At 50.8% G+C, this 22,937-nt stretch overlaps 8 protein-coding genes across 8 annotated transcripts; 5 read left to right on the top strand and 3 right to left on the bottom strand.

Moving 5' to 3' along the window:
- Window positions 1-231: 231 nt before the first annotated feature.
- Window positions 232-1,248, bottom strand: CGCS363_v007984 (Isoflavone reductase-like protein P3; the record flags this gene model as incomplete). The annotated part of the gene is made up of 2 exons (XM_036639833.1): window positions 232-1,107; window positions 1,216-1,248. 2 exons carry the CDS (start codon window positions 1,246-1,248, stop codon window positions 232-234), a joined length of 909 nt encoding a protein of 302 aa, XP_036494864.1.
- Window positions 1,249-2,482: 1,234 nt separating this feature from the next.
- On the top strand, window positions 2,483-5,109 carry encC (Anthrone oxygenase encC; the record flags this gene model as incomplete). The annotated part of the gene is made up of 6 exons (XM_036639834.1): window positions 2,483-2,818; window positions 2,944-3,203; window positions 3,399-3,774; window positions 4,367-4,454; window positions 4,526-4,690; window positions 4,829-5,109. 6 exons carry the CDS (start codon window positions 2,483-2,485, stop codon window positions 5,107-5,109), a joined length of 1,506 nt encoding a protein of 501 aa, XP_036494865.1.
- Window positions 5,110-7,345: 2,236 nt separating this feature from the next.
- CGCS363_v007986 (uncharacterized protein) lies at window positions 7,346-8,593 on the top strand (the record flags this gene model as incomplete). The annotated part of the gene is made up of 1 exon (XM_036639835.1): window positions 7,346-8,593. The coding sequence occupies one exon, from the start codon at window positions 7,346-7,348 to the stop codon at window positions 8,591-8,593; it is 1,248 nt and encodes a 415-aa protein (XP_036494863.1).
- A 968-nt stretch (window positions 8,594-9,561) lies between these two features.
- chyH-4 (FAD-linked oxidoreductase chyH) lies at window positions 9,562-11,159 on the top strand (the record flags this gene model as incomplete). Its single annotated transcript, XM_036639836.1, has 2 exons — window positions 9,562-9,843; window positions 9,909-11,159. The coding sequence occupies 2 exons, from the start codon at window positions 9,562-9,564 to the stop codon at window positions 11,157-11,159; spliced, it is 1,533 nt and encodes a 510-aa protein (XP_036494508.1).
- Window positions 11,160-12,007: 848 nt separating this feature from the next.
- CGCS363_v007988 (uncharacterized protein) lies at window positions 12,008-12,527 on the top strand (the record flags this gene model as incomplete). The annotated part of the gene is made up of 3 exons (XM_036639837.1): window positions 12,008-12,014; window positions 12,071-12,135; window positions 12,213-12,527. The coding sequence occupies 3 exons, from the start codon at window positions 12,008-12,010 to the stop codon at window positions 12,525-12,527; spliced, it is 387 nt and encodes a 128-aa protein (XP_036494866.1).
- A 966-nt stretch (window positions 12,528-13,493) lies between these two features.
- Window positions 13,494-14,369, bottom strand: CGCS363_v007989 (putative fructose-bisphosphate aldolase; the record flags this gene model as incomplete). The annotated part of the gene is made up of 1 exon (XM_036639838.1): window positions 13,494-14,369. The coding sequence occupies one exon, from the start codon at window positions 14,367-14,369 to the stop codon at window positions 13,494-13,496; it is 876 nt and encodes a 291-aa protein (XP_036494867.1).
- Window positions 14,370-14,899: 530 nt separating this feature from the next.
- On the top strand, window positions 14,900-16,249 carry ltnD-1 (L-threonate dehydrogenase; the record flags this gene model as incomplete). Its single annotated transcript, XM_036639839.1, has 1 exon — window positions 14,900-16,249. One exon carries the CDS (start codon window positions 14,900-14,902, stop codon window positions 16,247-16,249), a length of 1,350 nt encoding a protein of 449 aa, XP_036494190.1.
- Window positions 16,250-16,712: 463 nt separating this feature from the next.
- On the bottom strand, window positions 16,713-19,231 carry PHHY-5 (Phenol hydroxylase; the record flags this gene model as incomplete). Its single annotated transcript, XM_036639840.1, has 7 exons — window positions 16,713-17,801; window positions 17,861-18,096; window positions 18,158-18,680; window positions 18,742-18,753; window positions 18,810-18,984; window positions 19,077-19,103; window positions 19,194-19,231. 7 exons carry the CDS (start codon window positions 19,229-19,231, stop codon window positions 16,713-16,715), a joined length of 2,100 nt encoding a protein of 699 aa, XP_036494189.1.
- Between the last annotated feature and the right edge of the window lie 3,706 nt (window positions 19,232-22,937).

The raw sequence follows: 22,937 nt of genomic DNA on the forward strand, positions 1-22,937 counted from the left end.
ACGACTTATGTCCGCTTTGAGGCAATAGTGCCGCGGGTTTACAAAATTTTCCAGGCTCATGGAACCTCCCGTCGGATCTTTACAGACCTCTTTGAGTTTCAGCCGTTCTCAATTGGTTTCTATGAATACTAGTCGCTATTACACGTTTCTTTGCTAGTTTTGACCGACATCTGCTGTGCTTAACGACGTAAGGCACGCACATAACGTTGCTTTCCATTGGCGGCCCCAGTTTCAGTTGGCCAAGGATCTGACGAGCTCCTTGAACTGTTTCTCGGTGATGCTCTCGACACCGAGCAACTCATTGGCGGCTTTGGTGTCGGACGTAAGCTGTAGCTCCGAGTCGAAGACGAATCTCAAAACTATGTCCCCCACAACAGACATGTCAAAGACGCCCGAAACAAGCTTCTTGACGCCTCGCTCGTAACGCTCCTTGGTGTTGACATGGACAATCTCAAGTTCGAGGTCGGGCAGGGCCTCCTTGACGAGCTGCAGGATGCGGTTTTGAGTCAGGCTGATGATCTCGATCGTGTAGAGCTGATTCTTGGTCTCTTCGGGGTGTCTGAGCGCGCCCGCAACCGCGTCGCCGAATGCCTTTCGGGTGGTGAGGCCGAAGGGGATGTCGCCGCCGTCGTGGATGAAGAACTTGCGCTCGGGGATGCTCATGCCCTCCTCAAAAGTCATGATCCATTCGATCCATGGTCCTCCCAAGATGGACGTGTACTCGATGCGGTCCTCCGAGGCGGCCTTCTGAAGTGTGTTGTCCACCTTGATCTTGCTCGCGGAGAGAGGGACGGAGTGGGCGGCCGGCTGCCGGTGATCTGAGCCAAACTCTGAGGGAATGAAGCGCCTTACGCCCGCAGCGATGGCGGCGTCGAGAATGCGCAGAAGTAAGGCTTCCAGATGGCCTGGCAGAGTACAGACGACGGCGTCGAAGCCTCGAAAGGCTGCGGTCAGGCTCTCTAGGGACTCGTAGTCGGCTTCAGCGGCCTTGGCGCCCGTAGGGATCTTGCCTCGGGAGTCTCGGGAGTCTCGGGTAACGACGGCAACGTCGAAGATGCCGGCGGCAACCAACTGCTGGACGATGACATGGCCGAGGTCGCCCGTTCCCTATTTTAGTTGCCACGTGCGGGCCACTGGTCAATGCTGGAGCCCGGAGGGGAAGGCAAGGGGGAGCACGGTGAGGGGAGGGGAGGGTGGACGGGACTATGTACTTACACCGATGACGGCTATCTTCTTAAGGGCAGCCATTATTATTCTGCCGTGTGTGCGAGTTGAGGAGTAACTGGTGTCTCAGAAAGCGAAATCTTCAGCGGGATGTCTGTCTCGTCGTATGTGCCCTCCCTCTATCTACAGTGAAGGCGTTCGAGCTGTCTCTCTCTCGACTGCATATCGCGACATCTAACCCTCCGGTCCTCCGGTGGACTCTTATATCACCGGCGGCGTGCCCGGGGCTCTTCAAACTGCTATTCATAAGCTCCGTGGTGCTCAACGGCTCTCCTACCGGCTCGCCGGCGGATTGACAGCAGACTCGGCGTCCGGAGCCCCCGCCCCGGCGCCTCAGGACCCCACAAAACCGGTATCCCACTCGCTGAGTCAGCGCGTGTTAATAAGCACCGGGAGAGTGGGAGACCAATCATTAGCGAGCTTTGGCGCGTACAGCTGCCGCGGGAGGTTTAGCCCCGGCCCCACAGTTTCCCAGGGGGTCTCGGAGTCAAGCGAAGGTCCTGTCCGAACATCTCAACACACAGCACAGCGCACCAGTGCACCGGTGCTATTCTATGCACCGAGCCCCTTCTCTACCGCCAGGCCCTTTTTTTACTCATCCTTTAGTCAACTGTATAGGGAACCAACTCTCCAGTGCGATGGATCTGTTCCTTCCGTACGCTGGAGCTGCCCAGAATGCCGTTCACCTGCGACCATGACGGCTGCGGCCGCTCCTATCTACGCAAAGAGCACCTCACGCGTCACAAAAAGGAGCACGCGGCTACACCATCTTTTTGCTGCCCATCATGTGGTACAAAATTTACAAGAGGGTATGTCATTGCAGTTACCATTGTCTTCTAGTTGTTGCTGGTTGTCGTTGTTGTTGTGGTTGTGGTTGTAGAGAAAGTGTCAAAGTGGTGCACCAGCTCGGCACCCGAGGCCATCTCGCGTTGGTCGGAAACGGACCCGAACCCGAACAACATCTAGACTAACACGCGGAAAACACCATAATAGAGATACTCTTCGTAGGCATATGGTTCTCCACGGCCCGACTGCCCCGCCAACACGCGTAGCACAAGCCTGCGTCCCGTGCCATCGCACAAAGACAAGATGCGATGGTCAGCAACCCTCCTGCTCGACGTGCAACGATAAGGGGAGATCGTGCGAGTGGCCGCAGCCGCGCGGCAAGCAACCATCGCCAGGACGAGCGGTGGGATCGTCCCCTTCTACCGGCTCTAGCATGCTGGCTGCCTGCATGGCGCCTTCGAATCCCGTCATCATGCCGGACCCCTTGACAACGGGGATGTCGCCCACCGGCTTGCTTACGCAGACTATCATGCCACCGGCACCGATGAAGATGACCGATACCTTCGACTTTGCACCTGGATCGATGTTGGATGAGGGGATGAGGATGCAGTTGCAGAGAGTCTACTTTGACCACTTCCACCCACAGTGGCCGATGCTGCACAGGGAGACGTTCGAGTCCACGATGCAGCCTAAGCTGCTGATGCAGGCCGTCATCACCGTTGGACTATGGTTTGCCTCGGCACCGGGGTCACGAGATCTCGCCATCAGGTTCCACGACCACCTCCTAATAGAGGTAGGCAACAGAATCGTAAGTGTCGATAACTTCTCTTTTTGCGTGTTGGCCTTTACAAACGTACGGGCAAATTGGTTTCCACTTTAAATGCGACCCGAGTCAGTACCGTACCGCAGTACGCTAACACCAAGTCTCTACAGCTCGAACTATTAGAACAATCAAGAAGGGGCATGCTGTCCCCGCGAGTAGATTTGCTACCAATCTTCCAAGCCATGCTGATTTCAACAATCTTGGTGCCGTACCGGGCCGACAAGACGATGGAGAACGTGATGATGACGCACGCAATGCTCCTGGAGACGTTCAAGGCGACGGGCCTATACGACCAGTCGAAAATTAACGCAGCTTCGCAACTTTGCGGGAATAGTGGATATCCTTGGGTTTTCCGGGAATCATGTCAGCGGTACGTTGAGAGCCCCCTTCTCGTTGAAAGCATCACAAGCAGAAGAGAGTGGTTCCTCTGACGAGGTTCATCTGATGTTGGGACATGTCGCTCTGAAAGAAGAGGGAAATTTGTACCGAAAGTGGGCGTCGTCATTTACTTCTGGTCCAAAGCACACAAACTATAAGATCTTTTGCTAACTCTGCTGCGAAACAGTCTTGCCGTTTTTCAGTTCAAACTACATTTGATCCTTCAAGCAGTCTTTATTACGATATACCCCGCGCTCCGAATATCCAGAAACGCAGAGCCAGCCATGCTCAGAGTCAAAGTGCCCATGCCGCTAATGATGTGGGACGGCCCAGCAGCGCAGTGGTTCGGCATGATACCGACGGACCCCGAGCTCATGGACGACCAGGGCGACGAGGAGCTTTTGATAATCAGCAGAATGTGCGATAAGGCGGTCATGATGATGGACAACAAGCCGCTGATACCGCTCCTCTCCTGGGACCGGTGCTTGGGAATGGCCATCTGGTGCTGGTGCATGAAGCACACGGAGAGCGACAGAGAGTTCATCGAGAATATCAAACCATTTGTATTAGAGCCGTTAAAAGGAACGGGCGTCCATTATGGCCCCAGCTAGCACCGAATAGACGGGTGAAATACGCTCGAACTTGCTGCGCGCTCTGATCGTGACCCTTTGTTTTGCGGCCCGACTGCCGAAACGCGGGGCTGGGCTGGGCTTGGACAGAGCCCCACGTGACAGCAGGCGTTCCCTTCAATCTGGCCTTATTATTACAGCCTTGTCTGGCTTGAGACAAGCCTTGCTGTTTAGCCGAGAGACGGGGCTAAAAGAGATTTCGCCGTCGCGCTATTTCGGCTCCCGCGTCTACTAGGGGCTGTGGGCTTGGTGTGCCGGTGGGATGGCGGGATGGCGGCACAGGTTGCATATCTGGGGATCAGAACGCACTGGTGACGAAATTGATGACCAAGATGAGGGGCTGTCAACGGTTTGGCCGCGGGATATGTGGGATGGATCTAATAGTCAAAATGAACGACAATCGCTGGATTGTTGATGAAGCTGATCTTGCAGTTTGATCACGACTATCGCGCACCTCGCCTGCCTATTTTCAAGCGCATTAACCACACCCTGACTTCTACGACCCTTATCTGACCCACAGTTTCAGACGGAACCTTCGTTCGGCATGGCCGATGGTATCAATTGGACCCGTGTGCTTCAACTGGTCAACCTTACTGGAGCGGCACATCTCGTAGGTATGTTGGACAACGGCCTCCGCTCTTTCCACGCCCGAGAAGAAGGCCCGAGACTTTATTAACAATACCAGGATATCAATATGGCAGCGACAAACTCGCCATGCACAGCATCGTGCAGCTCCGAGATAAGGACCTAATCACCGAGCTATGGTTCCGAGGGTGGGACTTCGGCCGGAAGTACGGCCCCACAATGGTGACCGGCACGGCGGCAGTTTTCGGTTTCCTTGCTTGGAAAGGTGGGTTCGGCCCCTCCCCTGTCTCTTCGCCGTGCTGCCGGCACGAACCTAAATGCAGCACACACACATATACCAAAAAGCGTATTACTATTATTTTCCATTTGGCTAACAGTTTCGTGCTATTTTTATCTTCTCCAGACGGCGCCGAAAGCCCTGCACTTATCTACAACCTCGCCGCGGCCGTCCTCATGGCGTCCGTGGCGCCATACACCCAGTTCAGGGTGTTTCCCGTCAACGACAAGCTCCTCGCCGAACACGAACGAATCGTCAACCCTAAGAAAAATGATGGTCCCGGCGGTGGCGCTAGCCTTGAGGAAGTCCGCGGATGGGCTGCCGATTGGAAGAGACTGGATATGCACAGGCAAACACTGGAGGCTTTTGCCGTTGTGGCGGGTATTATTGCAGCTTCAAAATCGTAAAGCGCTCAAAATTCTCTGGTAGCGATTTGCCATGTCGTTCAAACTGCCGAATTAGTTTTCCTGGCTGCAGGAGCAATCAATAAAGGCGCGATAGCATCATTATGGAAAACTTTGAGCATCGGATTGCTACCTGGACGGCCACAGTGCACGTACTACATAAACATTTCCTCACATCCTGAATCGTGAAGTTGTTCTTGTATTCAATTCTTGTCGCTGGTCTTTGTTCTTTTTAGCTTACCCAGAATCGATAAGGGTTTCAAGTTCGTTACTGATATTAATAGCAAGATGCTCACCTTCGCTCTTCCTTGAATATCCATCAGTCGCTGGACGCCTTCCTGGTACGCAAATAAGGCGCGATGCCTTGGCGCCGATTTATTGTGCTCCCGACTTGGTGCGGGAAGGGGCCCTCGTCGCACGACACCGATGTGGTCGCAACGCCGAACCTGAACAACCTGCCCGGCGAAATACTGATCAACATCGCCGAGTATCTCCAACCCGAAATCTTCCCGGCGAGCGATCCGGAGCGCACTTATACATCAACTGATGGCACGATATGCCAGTATTACCCCTGGGCACCACACTTCCCTGCTTCGTATCGTCACCACGATGACGAGATAAAGGGTTACCATAGACGACATGCCGACCGCAAAACATTGGGCCATTTGCGCAAAGGAGGACGTCCGAAGCCATGCAGAGATGTCATCAACTTTTCACTCACGAGCCGACGCATATTTTTCGCTCTATATGTGAGCCGCTACCGCGCACCAGTTGCTGTGGGTCATAGGAATGTACGAAGCCTGCTTGCCAACATTGCCAAACGGAACCGTCTACAAGATTTCGTTTGCGAAATGACTGTCGTGTACGATATGTTCGAACAGTCAAGTTGCGAAACATGGAACTGGTTCCCGCTGCTTCGATTGAAGAACCGCATCAACGGAGACACTCTGCAGCTGAAAATGTTGAGAAGCCTGGACGTTGCCCTGGAGCCATGGGTGAAGGAGCCAAAGCACGTCGTGGAGTGGTGCAGACTTCTACCCAAACTCCCCGCCCTGGAACGCATTTCGTTCAAACACTTCAGGGGCCTCGAACTGCATCTACCACTCTTGCCTCGAATCACCGAGGCGCACTTTTACAACTGCGCGCCCTGGAATTCAAGTTGGCGGGACAAACGACCGCAGGCAGAATCGATCTTGAAAAAGCTGCCAGCTCTTCGATCGCTGGCCGCCTACAACTCACTCCACTCCTCCTGGTGTGTTAAAGATTGCAAGTCGCAACATTTAGATCCCATCGCACCTCAGCTGGAGTTCCTCGGCTGGTCGCACAAGCACGACCGCACGTGTCTGGACAGCTTCCTCGAAGGCGAGATTCCTGTGTCTCGCCTGACGAGGGTCAAGCGTCTCAGTCTCTGCTGGTACCATTTCGTAAGCTACGTCTTGCGTACGAGGGATGGCCCAGAAAGAGATGACTTTATGCCAAGCTTGGAGACTTTCGAGCTTCACACGGTATTTAAGATGCCCTCGTGGCACGGTGGGGGCAGGCGAGGGGCTTCGTCCCCCGAATTGGCATCAGTCTTGGGCTGGATTGAAGCGCGGTGCCAGGCGGAATCTAACAGAATTCGGATCGTGGACCTTCGTGCAGTAGATCTGATATCGAAAGGAAAGCCACCCTTGACGGATATAGGAGAGGTTTTGACTGACTATCAAAAACGGCTGCGGAGGTTAGGTGTGGAGTTGCTATTCGCTGATGACCATGTAGGCGGTTGAATATAGTGAAATCAGTCCATTCTGAGCATGTAATAAGAGATACTTCTGTCTAGGTATGCAAATAGATTCTTTCGAGGCTCAGGTGCTCAACCAGCAGCAAACGCGGGAATTCACAACGACAATTACGCTTTTTCGTTTTCTTTCTTCGTTTTTACTTTCTTTTCACCATGCGTCAAGCCTACAAAGCGCGCAATGAGGATGCCAACTGGCCGTTTTGATTGGGTGCATACGCCCAAAACACCACCCTGGAACTCGGTCTCGATATCATCAAGGTACAGACGGGAAAAGTTTATCTCTGCCAGCGTGGCGTATGCGCCCAAACGTGATAGCGAGAGTCATACCTCCGGACAGGTACCCTGTTGAAAGGGAAAAGCCTTACGCTCGGTTTAAAAGCTTTTTTTGTTTGAATCAACAATTCCATCCGTCCTTCCATGCGCACTTGCCCACCACAGAACACTTCACACATCGACAAAATGCCGAGACAAGCTGCAGCCGAGGCAGCACAGCGGAACTCGGATCTGAGCAGTCTCGAAAAGCTTCCTACGGAACTTCTGGTCGAGATCGCCAAGCACCTACAAGATGACGCCAACTTCCCACACATCGGCCCGCCGCTGAAGTACATTTCAGCAGAATCTGTCGTAGAAAAATACTGGAGTCGGGATCAACTGTCTTACAAGCCTATCGAATATGGATCACAGCCGCCAGCCTACAAGGAATTCAAGCGACGAAATCAAGATATCCTCAACCTCACCGCAACAAGCTCACACCTCTTTGCCGCATGCGGCACAGTGATTTATCGCACACCAGTCATTCACGGCGATGATGAAATCATCGCAAGATTCTTCGAAAGAATCACCTCACATCCTGTTGTGCAAACATATATTCAACATCTTTCCATCCAGACCTTTTGGTATGCGCAAACATCCATTCGCCCATACTTCAAGCCAGATCTGCTCAACAACCTGGTCAATTTGAGGTCTCTAGAAATTCGCGACTATATAGGAGTGTATGAAGACAATTTGTACAGACTGCTTCCAAGGCTACCCAGTCTAGAACGGCTGTCGATGAATGGTTTCTTCGAAACTCACGGGTTTCCCATCCTAAGTAATATTCGAGAGGCATATTTCAACGACTGTAAATTTCTTTCAGGGGACGGAGAGCATATTTTATCGAGGCTTCCGTCTCTCAAGCTACTTTCAAACTATCGCAGCTTCCACAGGATGCCTGAGAACGCTTTCCTGGGTCTTGGGAGCACGCTGGAGACCCTTGTGTGGGTAGGATACGAAACAAACCATTCGAATATGGCCCGAGCGATTTCTAGCATGAAGGTTCTCAAGCATATCAAAACCAATAATCTTAGATGGTTGCTTCCTATCGACATTCTTGGGGATACAAAATTCTTACAATCTCAGCAAGATGTTGGAAATGTAGGACGGACACTGCAGACTTTGGAGTTTGTTCCGATGTACTTTGACCGGCTATCATGGGAATCTTCAGTTACGAAAGTTTTGCTTTCTCTCGAGAATCTAAGCGTGGTCCTTAATACTAACTGTCAGTCTCAATACCGGAGCCTGCGCATAGTTGACGTTCGCGCGTACACTGAAATGGAATTGGATAACAACGGAAAAGACTGGTTCCGGGTGAAAATCAACCGAAAGCATTTGGATCAAATGTTGGGCAAATTGGCAAGGGATCTCAACGTCAAGGTCATATATCTGTAAAACTGTTCGATATTCAAAGAAATTTTGTCACGACGTAAGGCCAAATTTCTGCTTAGCAATTACAATTACAGATTGGGGACAAAATTGAAATATCACAAGAAACTCGGTAGCAAGAGCCCTTCGTGGTTCATCGTCGTTAACCTGTGATCTTTCCTCTCGTCGCTGTGGGTTACTCCTCGTCGCACTTGTCGACTTGCGACTTGCAGGCTGTAGGCCGTAGCGGTACCCTGGACGATTCGGCATGGGCTCCAGTCTGAAGTCTGACAAGTAGACCGCGCACTGCCCTTTAACCATACCACGTGAGCTGATGCAAGGCACTGATGCAACTCCTCCAAACCAACCTGCTCCAACGATTATTGGCTGCAAATACATTGATTCTGAGAATACTTCTGTTCCAGAAAACCACTTTGATGTTGGGGCATATCATTAGGTTGTCTTGCCCAATGAACTGCAACATTTGAGTTCGAGGTGGTGTGTGTGCTTACGCCAAGCTCTCTGTGTGGACTCTTGCGGACGCGCGGCGTTCAATAATGCAACATGCATGCGTTAATACACATTAAAAGTTCGGTGAAACCACAGAGCCTGCTTCTCAAGACTGTCAAAATCCACCAATTACGGACCGAAATTATAAGTATAGGCATCAAGATAGAAACTTCATTGGGCAGAAGGTTACGGGAAAAAAAGAAAGGAAAGACCATTTGCCTGCTGCCGTCTCACAAGAAAACTCTTGGAATCTCTTGGCCGACTTGCTGAAATAGGAAACTGGACGTTCTTGTCTCAGACTCGGTGAGTGGCCAAGGCCGTATTCCCTAGCGTGCTAGACTCAGTGTAGCCTTGGGCATTTTCTGTACGACTTATAACCAAGGCAGTCCCGATTTGTTCTCATTCGACAAACATCCGCGAAAAACAATTGAGGTGTTTCCCACACTACCCCAATGCCCCGAGTCAAACCTGTCAGACTTTTCAACATGAACGAACTGTTGTGCTTCCTGTTGGCCCTCGGGTTACTCCAAAATTTCGCTCTCGCCTATAGCATACCCAATTACTTCACTAAAGCGCCTGTCACGCGGAGCCAGTTGGATGTCGAGCAGGTTCGACGAGAACTGGGATGCCGCGTGTCCAAAACCTCCACCATCTTTGGACCCGACGATGCTTCGTATGTCAACGCGACTGCCAGGTGGAACCCGATTGCAGCGCCACAAATTCAAGTTGTTATCGCGCCTGGAGAAGAGTCTGATGTATCCATCATCGTATGTTATACACCTTCGGGCATCGACTCCCACTATCCAGAGGCTAGTACTAAAAGATTTACTAGGTCAAGTATTGCAATGAGAACAGCATCGACTTCTTGGCTGTGAACCGCGGTCACGGCTGGAGTCAATCGCTCAACACCTTCGAGGGCATTCAAATCAGTCTGGAGAACTTGCACAGTATTGATATCCAGCCAGACGGCGCATCCGCCTGGTTTGGAGGCGGTGTTTACGGTGGTAACGTCACCAGGTACTTGTGGGATCGCGGGTATGTTGCCACTACAGGAGCCTGCGACTGCGTTGGTATGATGGGCCCCGGTCTCGGAGGGGGCCATGGACGGCATGAGGGCCTCTACGGCTTGATAATCGACAACTTCATCCAACTCAATGTTGTCCTGGCTAGTGGTGAGTCCGTGAAGGTCAGCGAAACAAGCCATAGCGATCTATTCTGGGCATTGAAGGGCGCAGGACACGGCTTCGGCATCGTTACCAGCTTTGAGCTGAACATATTCCCTCGAGGCCCCGACACGTGGCACTACCACAACTACGTCTGGCGGGATGACAAACTCGAGGAGGTTTTCGAGGCCCTGAACCTCTTCCACAACAATGGGTCTACCCCTGTCAACATGACGGCCAACTTTGGAATCTTTCTGGTCAATAGAACGATAACGATCGAAGAGCCCGTCATCTTCTGGACTTTCGCCTACCGTGGGTCTGCGGAAGAAGCGGAACAACACCTAGCGCCATTCAACGCGATCGAGTCTGCTTATGACGAGTCAGACGACGGTCCCTACCCTTCCATTTCTGCGGCGCAACAAATGAATGAGGAATCCTTCTTCTGCCAAAAGGGCACTACAAGAGCCATCGCTGCAGTAGGGTTGCAAGTTTATAATCTGACCTCTGAGCGCCTCATATTTAACGGCTTCAAAGAGCGGCTTGCCGCTGGTTCAGAACTTGCTGCGAGGACCACTATAGTTCACGAAGGGTATTCCACCGCAGCTGTGCAGACCAAAAACCCCGACGATTCCGCTTATCCCTTCCGCGACGACCATCACCTGATGCTCCCTATGGTCTTCGTCCCTCCTGGTAATCCTGCTGCGCAAGAAGCGGGACAAAAGTGGGTGGACGAAATCAAAGAGCACTGGGTGAACGGCCAGTCCGAGCGGCCTACCAATGTGTATCTCAACTACGCTAATGGGCTAGAGCCGATTGAGGAGTTATATGGCCATGAAGGCTGGAGGCTGGAGAAGCTTCGTCTGCTGAAGGCGAAATACGATCCCCTCAATCGCTTCCGACATTTCAACCCTATTGCTTAGATCTCACCAAAAAGTTGATGTGGAGATAGGAGAAAAGCCTCATCCCTTTCTTCCAAAGGGAAGAGAGAGGCACTTCATAGTCACACAGCATTCATGGGAAGCCGCTATCTTATGTCCAGGGCAGGACTACACATCTCGTGTTTTCAATTCGGGTTGAGTTAGTGATCGTGAATAGTAATATTGAAAAGTGAGCCACAAGTCGGGTCCACCACCCGCGCCGCAAGCGTTGCGAGTCTAAGTGTCAATTCCCAAGAAGACTTCAGTGAGTAGGGCAATGAGGAGTTGTACCGCGATTTATAGCAACATAATATGCACAAACATTTATTCCTCTGAAGCCGGACTTAACGGTGATTCGGGTCAGCCATGGCTGCGATAACGCATACGCAGCGCTGACAACTGTGATGGATCGACTGCGAACTGAATGAAAGTAATAGGATCATTAATCCACAGCCATTCGCACCCGGATTCGGAAATTTCAAAAGTGCCGTAGATCCGGTCCCGGCCCGCATCGCATTCAAGACCCGGGCAACCGCTGACATCAAGAGCCAGCCAGGCGCAGTCAATCGAAGAACAAAGCCCACAGATTCCGAGGACAGAACCCAGCAGCTTGGATCGCATGACTTAATGACTTAATATACTTGGTGATTATAGTACGAGCGTTACCCACACTTAATGCCATAATTGGCAGCTTTGCAGATCTCAATAGGCAAGTTTCGAAAATAGAGTTCACAGACTGGGGAACCATCAACTTCGACACGCGCTAGATCTGACTCGCCGTGTCGCACGATCAGCCCGCCCGAATTTTTCGAAGGAGACCAATACGCGTTTACAGCCTTAAGTGAAGCATTATGAACTGTTGGCCAGGAGTCGACTATATAAGTCTAGTTGATCCGGCTCTTCCGCAACTCTAGCAACTCAAGCTTTTGTGCCATCTAAACGTTTGGACTTTCAGCCCGAAAACAAACTCTACCATATTGTAAGTCCTCCCGAGGCAGTTCTTGGCATGGAAGTGCCTGCTTCTTCGACACAATCACTAACAAGCACTGCTTCCAGCAATCAACCCTCTCCCTCAACTTTCCAGCACCGACAGTCAACATGAAGGCCTCCGCCATCTTCACCGCCATCACCTTCCTCGCGGCCGGCGTCATCGCCGCTCCTTCTGCCGAGGGCGACGCTCTGGTCAAGAGAGCCGATACCTGCTTCGACTGCCAGTTCAACTCCTTCGTTTCCGGCCGCTGCAAAGGCGCCTGCACTGGCGCCGAGGAGGCCTGGGGCAACGGCGGCCAGAACTGCAAGCACTGCATTGCCGGCTGCCCTGCGACCACCGCCAGCGACAAGGCCGGCACCTCTGCTGGCTACCCTTGCTAGATACAGTTGGAGAAAGCCAATAGGGGATGAGTGGTTGCGCGTCAATCAAGAGACGGGGAAAGGGACAGCTGACAGCTGGTCGATATTTGGAACATTGAAGCATCTCAAGATACCAAAAGAGCAATTAGCATTGAATGCATCGTATACCAACTTTGAGTTTAAATCTTTCTATATCGTCTGGACTTCTCCGTTGCACAAGTGACAAGCGTGTCAAGCTAATTTGCAGACGGGTTTCTCCGACCCAGCGAAAATTCCTCATGGACTCAAATTCAAACGCTGTGTGGACTCAAGATCAACAGTTGCTTTCAATTTTTCAACTGCTCAACCAGTTCAGGGTTCATCTGGTGGGTAGCTCCGGAAGTCAGAGCAATGTTCCCGCCAGCGTTCAGACGGAGATTAGCGCCTGATTGGCCAAAGAAGAATCATACGAGCTGACGGAAACCTTCGTGGGATGCCCGATCTAAGCCTTGCGTACTGTGGGGATGCGGGATGCCTTCAAACACATACCAAGGATACAAGGCTTATGAGAAAGGGAGTAGTTGAGACGTGTGCTGGTTGGTGGACAAAAACGCCGCCACCCTGGTCATGGCTGAATGCAACTTTTCTATCTTTAGTGCCAACATTATTTTAAAGATGGTTCGCTGCCAGTGCGCTTAGAAAGATGGCTCTCGGCTTAATAGTTTGATTGGTTGCAAACTTTATCAATTACTCACAATTGAACCTTGGAAGTGATATTGCTTGGGGTTTATGAGAGTCAGGAGGCAAGTTCAAAAAGCAGACTGTCTCGTGGCTCGCCCGACTTGAATAGGGCACAACTACTATCTAGTATCTTGAAAGAGAGGAAGTCGTATTTCCAGCATTCAATGCAGAGCTAACCAGGAAATGATTGTTTCCAGAGAAATCGCCTAATGTAAAAATATAGAGTAAAATCTTGATTGTCTATATGATGCTATCACCCACCGCTGCTCATGCCGCCTTGGCCTTGCCTGCAGAACGGAACCAGTGCATGTACTTCTCACATGCCGCCTGCATATCCTTTGTGCCGGCCTCGATAGTAGCAGTAATTGGGCGGCCGCGAGCTTTTTCTTGCGCCGGCGCATAGTGGTTGTTGATGCCCTTGTTGATGTTGATCTTCACCACTCCCCTCTCGATGCAACGGTTGAAAAGGTCCTCGTCAAAGGGGTCACAGCCATGCAGAATCAGCCGTACGCGGTCTCCAACGCCCTTGTTAACATTCTCAAGCCGATCAAACTCCAACTTGATCCCTCTAGGCCCATACTCGCCATGCACATTCCCAAACGCAGGCGCAAGCATCTCAATGCCCGTCGCCACAAACTCCTCCGCCTGCTCCGGCGTCGTCAGCACGCCTTCTAGATCCACCGTCTCCGCCACGCCGTCCTCGCCGCCCTCAATCCGCCCGGGCTCCGCCTCCGTCGCGATACCCCGCGCGTGGCAGTAGTCCACCAGCTCGCGCGTCAGCGCGAGGTTCTCCTCCTTCTCGTAGTGGCTCATGTCGACCATGATGCTGTCGAAGCCGTCGGGGATGTCCGCGGCCTGGCGGACGAGCTCCGGGGTTTGGCAGTGGTCGAGGTGCAGCGATACCGGCACAGAGGCGCTGTGGCACAGCTCTGCGGCGGCGCGGACGAGGGCGCTGCCGGCGTATTGCATTGCCCAGGGGAAGAGCTGGACCACGGCCGGGGATGATGTTGCCTCGGCGGCTCTGACGGAGGCGACGACGGCCTCGAGGTTGTAGCAGCAGAAGCCGGCGATCGCGTAGCCGCCGTCATGGGCGGCGTTGACGATTCGCATCGTGCGGTTCTGGGAGAGGGGTGGGCGCGGCATTGTGGGTATGTTAATGGTCTGTAGACTGAAGATGAGTTTGTGAGTCGTTATGAGAGTGCAATGCAGATAGCGAGGAAATTGACTGTGTAGTTAAACTATCTCTAACTTCGAAGCGAGCTTTCAACAACACTCATTTGAGTAGTAAACATGAGGTCATTTGAGGACATTCCAAAATCGCGGACTTCGTCCCGAGGGGTAATGCCGGATTGCGGGGGATCTTGAATTTAGGCGGAAATGAACCGATTTTCCGCGCGGGGCCGCAGGGACGGATGGGATTCGGAGCTCCAATCGGTTCGGCAGAATGACATATTACCCCGAGGGACGGATTGTTTACCGAACCAAAGAGAGGGTCTTGTCCGATTTCGCCTTGTCATCATGAGATTCTTTCTTTCTCTCGCTTCGGCTGTTTCATTTTCATGCATGACGAAGTTGCGTCGTTGATCTCACCCAAGTCTGATCCCTTCTTCCATCTCTAAGACAACTCCAGAGACATTGTTTGAGCACCGGATATTCTGAAATCACACTTCGCGATGGGATCCACAAAGCCCTCAACGGCCTTCATTGGCCTGGGAGCCATGGGCTTCGGAATGGCCAACAACCTCATCCGCGAGGGATACCCGGTCACAGGTTTCGACGTGTGGGCGCCGACGCTGGAGAAGTTCAAGCAGGCAGGAGGTCTCACGGCGACCAGTCCAGCTGAAGCCGTTGCAGGGAAGCAGTTCTGCGTTTGCATGGTTGCAACAGCAGAGCAAGCACAGAGCATCATCTTCGAAGGCGATGCCGCGTTGGTGAAGGCCCTCCCACAAGAAGCCGTCCTTCTACTATGCTCAACAGTGCCCTGCGGATATGTGCAAGGTCTGGAGAAGGAGCTGGTCGAGAAGGGTCGCGGCGACATCTTCCTCGTCGACAGTCCTGTATCAGGAGGCGCTGCTAGGGCAGCGGCGGGCACGCTCTCGATAATGGCAGGCGGCTCAGAAGAGTCCATCAGCAGAGGCCTACATCTCCTCCAGGCCATGTCGGACCCCGAGAAGCTGTACATCGTTAAGGGCGGGATCGGGGCAGGAAGCAACATGAAGATGTGCCACCAGGTCCTCGCCGCCAATCAGATTCTCTCTGCAAGCGAGGCGATGGGCTTCGCGAGCCACCTGGGCCTCGACCTCCCCAGCACCGGTGAGCATATCGTCAAGTCGGAAGGATGGAGCTGGATGCACGAGAACCGACTGCCGCGGATCCTCGACCCCGACTTCAAGCCCATCGCAAGCGCCGTCACGATCATCCTTAAGGACACGAGCATCATCACCTCAGAAGCCCGGCGAGCTGGATTCCCGACACCGATGACGAGCACTGCAGAGCAAGCTTATTTCACGGCGCTGGGAAGAGGATGGGGCCCGGACGACGATGCTGCGTTGCTGCGCTTGTATATTGAGGGCAAGGGGAAGATCGGGCCCGTCAAGCCGACTGTGAAGACGGAAGAGGCCAAGCTGAAGCTCGTCGTCAACCTCCTCCGTGGAATCCACCTTTGCGCAGCAGCCGAGGCCCTCGCATTTGCGCATTTCGTCGGCTTGGACCTGGAGCAGGTCTTTGAGCTGTGCACCAACGCAGCCGGCGGAAGCAAGATGCTCTCCAGCGAAGGCAGACACATCCTAGACGCGTTCAAGAACAGCAGCGCAGGCCAGGGCTGGGCTGCTTCAGAGGGCCAAGCCGCGCTGCAGACAGTAGCGCAGGAGCTGCAGGAAGCCGTCGACGAGGCGCAACGTCTGAAGCTGCCGCTGTTCCTAGGCGCGGAGGCGCTCAACCTGATCCGCATCAGGCTGCAGAGCGCCGGAGAAAAGGCCGGCAGTCTGGCGCTGGGGTCCGTCGTCAGTGGTTGGACCGCATGAGAATGGTGCAGCATGAGCCGCGACCGGAGTTTTAGACGCAGCGTTATGTCGTGTGACGTAGACTTGCCCCATAATTCGGATAATTCTCCTCACTTCGCGTGTGCTTGAAGATTTCGTGTTCGGTGACTGATGCAGCGAGATACGTGGAGTGGCTACCTCGCGGCGGAGCTCCTCTGCGGATGCGGAAAACGGTTATCCGCAGACATCCGAGTTTAGTCATCCGGGCTACTCCGGCGCCTCGGACGGTGTTCCGGGACCCACAGGCCCGAGATCGGCGGGAGACCGGGCTCACCGGGCCCGAACTGGGCAGGAGCAACTGCGAGACCTATTTCACTGGTCAGTGCAACTTGTTTCCAGGCGTGTTGAGCTCGTGGTTCGACTCATGATCTAGATTTGTCGTTTCTATTCTCAATACCAAAATAATTACATGAATTCGTGCAGCGTTGCGGCCTAGCTCAGCCTATCATCGGACCGGCAGCTCAGTGCCGTTTGTGCCATTGGCGTGACCATTGACACCGTTGGTAGCACCCTGTCCAAGAACCAAGCATCCCTCAAAGTACTTCTGCAACTGGTCAAAGTCCTCCAGCTCACCAACCCACGCAACGTACTGGTCAGGGCGGACAGCGACAACGCAGCCCCTCTGCTTGTCGACGCCGTAGTTCTTGTACGCATCGCCGAAGCCCTCGTGGTAGCTCTCGTCATCCACGTAGACCTTGTTGTAGTCCCAGCCGAAGTGGGGATCCAGAGGGTGCAGGATGTCAGGGAAGTCGCGGAGCAGCTCCGTCTCGGTGCGCTTCGCGGAGTGGATGGTGAGGACCTCGATGACGCTGTCGATGGGGGCGCCGGCGGGCGTCGCCTTGCGCAGGAAGTTCTCGGGAGCGTCCAGCGCCGCGGCAAACTTGTCGACGCGGGCCTTCTGCGCGGCGTCGAGGATGTTGCCGGCGAAAAGGACGACGCGGAAGCGGCCGTCCGCCTTAAGGCGCTCCTGGAAGTGCCACGGGCGCGCGCATGCCTGGTTGAGGACCTTGAAGCTGTTGAACCGCATACCGACGGGCAAGCCGCTGGCGAGGGCCTGCTTCTTCTCAAATTCCTCGGTGGTCACAGCGACGGCGGTGGCCTCGACCGCCTTGCTGCCGTCACCCTGCTCCAGCGCATCACCGGCCTTGATCACAAGGTTGCTTGGGCCGTAGTTGACCGAAAGACCTGAGGCAAACATGTTGCCCTTGAGGAAAGCGTCCTTGAAGACCTCCATGCTGACGCCCTCGGCGTCCATGACGTCCTTGGCGGGGCGGCCGGAGAAGAGACGGGAGAAGCGGTGGTCGAACTCGATCAGGTCCTGGGCAACACGGCGACGCTCGCTCTGGTACGTGCTGAGAATACTGCGCTTGGCGATGCCCTTGGCAGCCAGGGCAACCTTCCAGCCGAGGTTGTAAGTGTCCTGCATGGAGACGTTCATGCCCTGGCCAGCCTTGGGGGAGTGAGTGTGGACGGCATCACCGGCGAGGAAGACGCGGCCGTGCGCGTCGAAGGTGGTGCCGACACGCTGGCCAATCTAGAGAAAGGTATTAGTTGAAATTGAAACTAACGCCTCAATTATCGAAGGAAGCATACCTGGTAAGCAGTCCACCAGTCGCAGTACTCATACTCAATCTTGTACGGGCTCAGAATCTTCTGAGCAGCCCCAAAGATGATTTCAGGGGTGATCTTGGAGCGGTCGGCTCTTCCTGAGACGTCGGTGCTGATCTCCTTCAACTGAATGTACAGGCGGACCAGTTTGTTCTCTCTGGGAATAACCATCAAACTGCCGTTATCCGCAGAGTGAATGGCGCATCGCATGCGGATATCAGCTACCATCCCACATTAGCGCTCATGTAAGACCCACGTCACACCAGGACAAGCGTCACTCACGGAAGTCGGTGATGGGGATGATGTCCATGACACCCCAGATGAAATCGGTCGCCTCGCCGTCGAGTTCGAAGCCCAGCTGCCTGCGCGTCCAGCTGCGCGCGCCGTCGCAGCCGATGACGTACTTGGCGTGCACGATCTCGCTGTCGCCGGCGCGGGCCTTGCTCTTGCGGATGAGGTCGTCCTCGTCATCGTTCTGGACGAGGTTGCTGCGGAAGAGGCCGTCGGCGACCTTGCTCGCGTTGGCGGCCTGGGGCGGCGTGGACTCCTCCTCGTTGAGCTGGCGAAGCTTGACGGTCACGGGGTAGGCGGCGTCGTCGTCGACCTTGGACTCATCGATCGTGAGGGACTCGGGGAGCACGCCGCGCTCGACCTCGATGGCGCCCTTGGAGTGCTTCTTGATGTTCTCGAGGAAGAAGCGCTCGATGCGGCCCTGGTGGAGGACGATCTGCTGGAAGCGGGAGAGGCCGACGATGGTGTCGGGGATTCTGTCGCTGCGGCGGATGATGCCATCGTTGCCGGGGTTCTATCATGGAAATGAGCATATTGCCTCAACAGTTACCAAGAGTGATGAGATGACTACGCACCCACATGCAGATCTGTGTGAATAAGTTAGCAAAACACACCATCACACATTACCATGAAGATCTCATACCTCAATCATGTGGTTGGCCTCCTTCCACGCGCGGTCCGCGAAGCCGAGCGAGTCAAAGATCTCCAGACTGCGACATTGCAGGCCGTCGGCCTGGCCGCAGAAGATCTTGGTGTTTCTCTTGTCGACGATGCGAGCCTTGACGCCGCAATGCGCCATCCACGCGGCAGCCATCAACCTATCCGGCGCCTCATCGTTAGCTTCCCCGTCGCCACCGTCGAAAAGAAAGCATGGCCGCCACCAAGCGCGACTGTGTGAGACTAGACTTACCCCGCAGGGCCGGCGCCAATGATGAGCCTGTGGTGATGGCAATAAGATCAGTAAACGGGCTCTCATGAAACGTGCTTGCTGTTTCCAGTCTGCGGGAGGGAAAAAATGACAACTTACACGTCGACATTGCTTTCGGGAACCTGTGCGCTCGCCATTTCGTCAAATGTGCCTTCGTCCGGAAAGCGTGCTCGGGCGTCTGTAAAGCCGGTTGGCGATGTCAGGGGAAGAGGATTAGAGTTTGGGGTGGGAGGATGTCAAAAGAGAGCAAGGGAAACGGAGAGAGCTGTGCGTGCGAACGTTCAGGGTCGGCGAGAGGTCAAAGGAAACAAACAAGTTCGCGCAACAAGCTATCAAAGGTTGCGAGGGGAGGGAGGGCATACGAGCATCTTGACTCGTTCCTCGATAGCACCTTGGGCCTGCGCGTCTTGGCCTGGTGTCCACACAACGTTCGATCAGGACGCCTTCGCAATGGGACAGGGACACACATACGGAGGACGCAGCCAAAAGTATTCGTACATTAGGGGGCCTATATCGCCGTGCGATTATCGGTGGGGTTATAGCTATAGAAACTATAGATAATCTTTTACCTATTTTAGAAGTAATATTAGTATATTAAAATAAGGATACTTTAAGTAAAAATTAGCTTATACTATTATATTAATACTAATATCCTATTTAGAGGTTAGTTTTAAAAAGGGGGGTATCTTTATTTTAAACTAAATATTATTAATACTATTATATATATTTAATATTAATAAAATTAAAAGAATAAGATATTATAATAAAAACTTTAATTTTAGTTTTATAAGGGTTAAATAAGTTAATAGTTATTAAGATTTATAGAGATTTTAAGATATTTTAAAATATATTTACTTTAATATATAAAAAAGCTATAGATTAAGGATAGTAGCTAAGAAATATTATATTTAATATATATATTAAGAATAGCTATTAATATAGATACTTATTAGTTATTATTAATAAGTTTAAAGTTTTAATTTTAAACATTCTAATAAAAAATTTAATAACTAAGTAGTATTTAATATAGTAAATTACTAATATAATCTACTATATATTTATTTAAAATAACTTCTTAATTAGTTAGTAAATTATATATTAATACTTTAAAAATAAGTACTTCTATAATATTAAATTAATAACTAAACTTAAGCTAAATAACTAATAAAAAAAAGTATAACTATAATAAATACTATAGTATAGTTCTTAGATAATTAAGGATTAAAAAAGGGTTATATAGAGTAATAAAACCTCTATAATATTAAAAGTAATCTATAATAAGTAAAAGGTTTAATAGAAACTTTATAAAACTTTTTACTACTATATTATTAAATATAAATAAAAAGGTTAGTAAAAGTTTATATTTTAGGGATATTTTTATTAGTATAAAGTTAAACTTTACTATATATAGTAATAGGAAATAAAAAATAAGTAAGAGTAATATATATAATAGATAAGTAAATATAATTAATACTATAAAGTAGTAGATTAAGTAAAATAAGAAGCTATAGAGGTTATAAGAGTAGCTAGCTTAAAAAGGAAGCTTTTAAAGCTTAAGTAATAGAAATATATAGCTAAAATTAGTATTATAAAATAAAGCTTAAAAAAAGTAATATTAATTAATATTAATATTAATATTTAATTCTAAAGCTACTTTTTATATTTTTTATTAAGTAATAATAATATACTTACTTAGATATAATAGTATAAGAAAATAATATTAGCTTTTATACTTTATACTAAAATTAAGAGCTATAAGTAAAGTTAGGTATAACTCTTATAAGCTAGTTAGCTAATTTACTAGATCTCTTAGTAATTAAACCTCTTTAAGTATATCTAAAATAATAGTAAAAGTTTATTAATATTAATAACTACTAGAGATTAACCTAAATATAGAAGAAAAACTAAAAAAACTTCTTATTTAAGAAGTTATAATACTTTATAAAGTAAATCTAATAAAATATCTAATAAATAATCTAACTAAAAGGGGGTAATAAATATAAAAAAAAAGTAGCTTTATTAATATTAATAATAAAAAAAGAAGTAATACTATATACTAAAATTAATACTTTTTTAGCTTAGCTAAATATTATAGTAATAAATAATAATAATCTATAGTAAAAAATAGTTAATAAGCTTAATAATCTTAACTTAAATTATAAAGTTAATAGATATACTATATATACTACTAAAGAAGTAGAATAATTAGAAATTAATAATATAATAATTTTAATATAGAAAAATAAGAATTTAAATAAAAGAAAGTAAAAGAGATTAAATATAGTTTTAGAAATATAATATTTATATTATATAAAGTACTTTTAGTAGTATAGTAAAAATTTAGTATTTTTTTATAATTTTAATAATAGTAAAATTAACTATATACGTTAAAGTAAAGTAAAGGGGTTATTAGAGGTACTAGGGGCTAGTGCTAAAGTTTAGCTAGCTTCTAGTTAGCCGCACTGTGATTAAAAGTGGGGATGTACGAATACTTTTGGCCGCGTCCTCCGTACGGGTTGGTTGGGCTGGTTACGCCGATGGATGGATGGATTCAGGGTGGGATGGCCGCCGACCTGAGTATCGAGACTGCGGGGTGTTGGACACGACCCAGGACCCTACCCTACCGGCCCTGGACTCTCTCTCTCTTCCCCGGTGGAGAATGGTGACCATCCGTCCAGCGTCCGGGAGCGTCCCGCCGACAAGGGCCCGGTTCATGGGCCACCGTTGATCTGTACCATTTTTGGACGCAGTCGGGGAGGGACCATCACCGAAATGGAAAGGCAGGCTGCTTGTCCGTGCGCCCGTTGTCCGTTGATATGGGGCGCCGTTGGATGTTCAATTCAAACGGCGCGCCGTTGGGCGTGGGGGTGTGTCTTGGTCTTGGATTCTGAGCGGACGAGGGCCGAAATGATTGTTCAAGCCCAACTTCATCCCTTAAGCTTGTTGTTTATGTTATCACATTGATGCCCGGAAGAGTCTGCCGTCGTGGAAGCGAAGTCTGGGTGATGAGCAGCCGGCATGAGCACACAGCATCTGGTTGGAGAGAGAAGCACGGCACTAAAGAGACGGGGAAGCACGGAGGCCTAAGCCCGGCATTTCCGGGTTTTGTTGCTTGATTGATATCTGACAGTAGTGCGCCACCGACACACTGGTTACTGGTATGCTTTCTTTTTCTTCAACAACCACACTGCAGTCTCTAAAAAGAGTTGCCGAATCCGCGATTGTGTTTGTGTAAGCGAGGTCTGCGAGCTTCTCGGCGTATCAATCAACTGGGCACATCAGGACTGGCCCCTTGTGACGACCAGACAGAGCAAGTGATTCGCAATTTCTCCCACCCTCCCGGGCGTTTTTAAACCGGGGCCATTGCGAACCGTAATTTGTGGACAACGGTGCGATTCTTCTGAGGATCCCACCGGCGGCAGTTACGCTCGACAAGGCGGTTGCAACGGTACAGATTGCAGAATGGCCAGTTGACGTGGCACTAGGAACGACAAGCTTATGAACTGGAGACTTTCGACCTCGATGCCCGCAGCTTCCCTTCTCCTCCTCCTCCGCTCGCAAGGGACGATGGATCAATGCTGCAACGGCGCCCCATTGCGATAGAGACCTAATTGCGCAAGTATATGCCGTCCCAGAGTCTCATTCGCCGGCAGAGCTGTTGTTGTCTCCTCAATAACTGGAGTAACCCGCGGGCCCTTGCACCATCCCCCCCTGGGCAGACATTTTCCACTGTGGAGGACGGACGAGCCCCCGGGCAGAAATCATCTGCAGCAGGTCCTGCGCCCTCCTGCGCGCCTTGGGGGTTTTGCCTGGCGGTTCCACCAAGATACTACCTGTTGGAGC

Source organism: Colletotrichum siamense, assembly GCF_013390195.1.
Source record: "Colletotrichum siamense strain Cg363 chromosome Unknown KSG_Cg363_contig05, whole genome shotgun sequence".
In the NCBI taxonomy this organism is placed as follows: Eukaryota; Fungi; Ascomycota; class Sordariomycetes; order Glomerellales; family Glomerellaceae; genus Colletotrichum; species Colletotrichum siamense.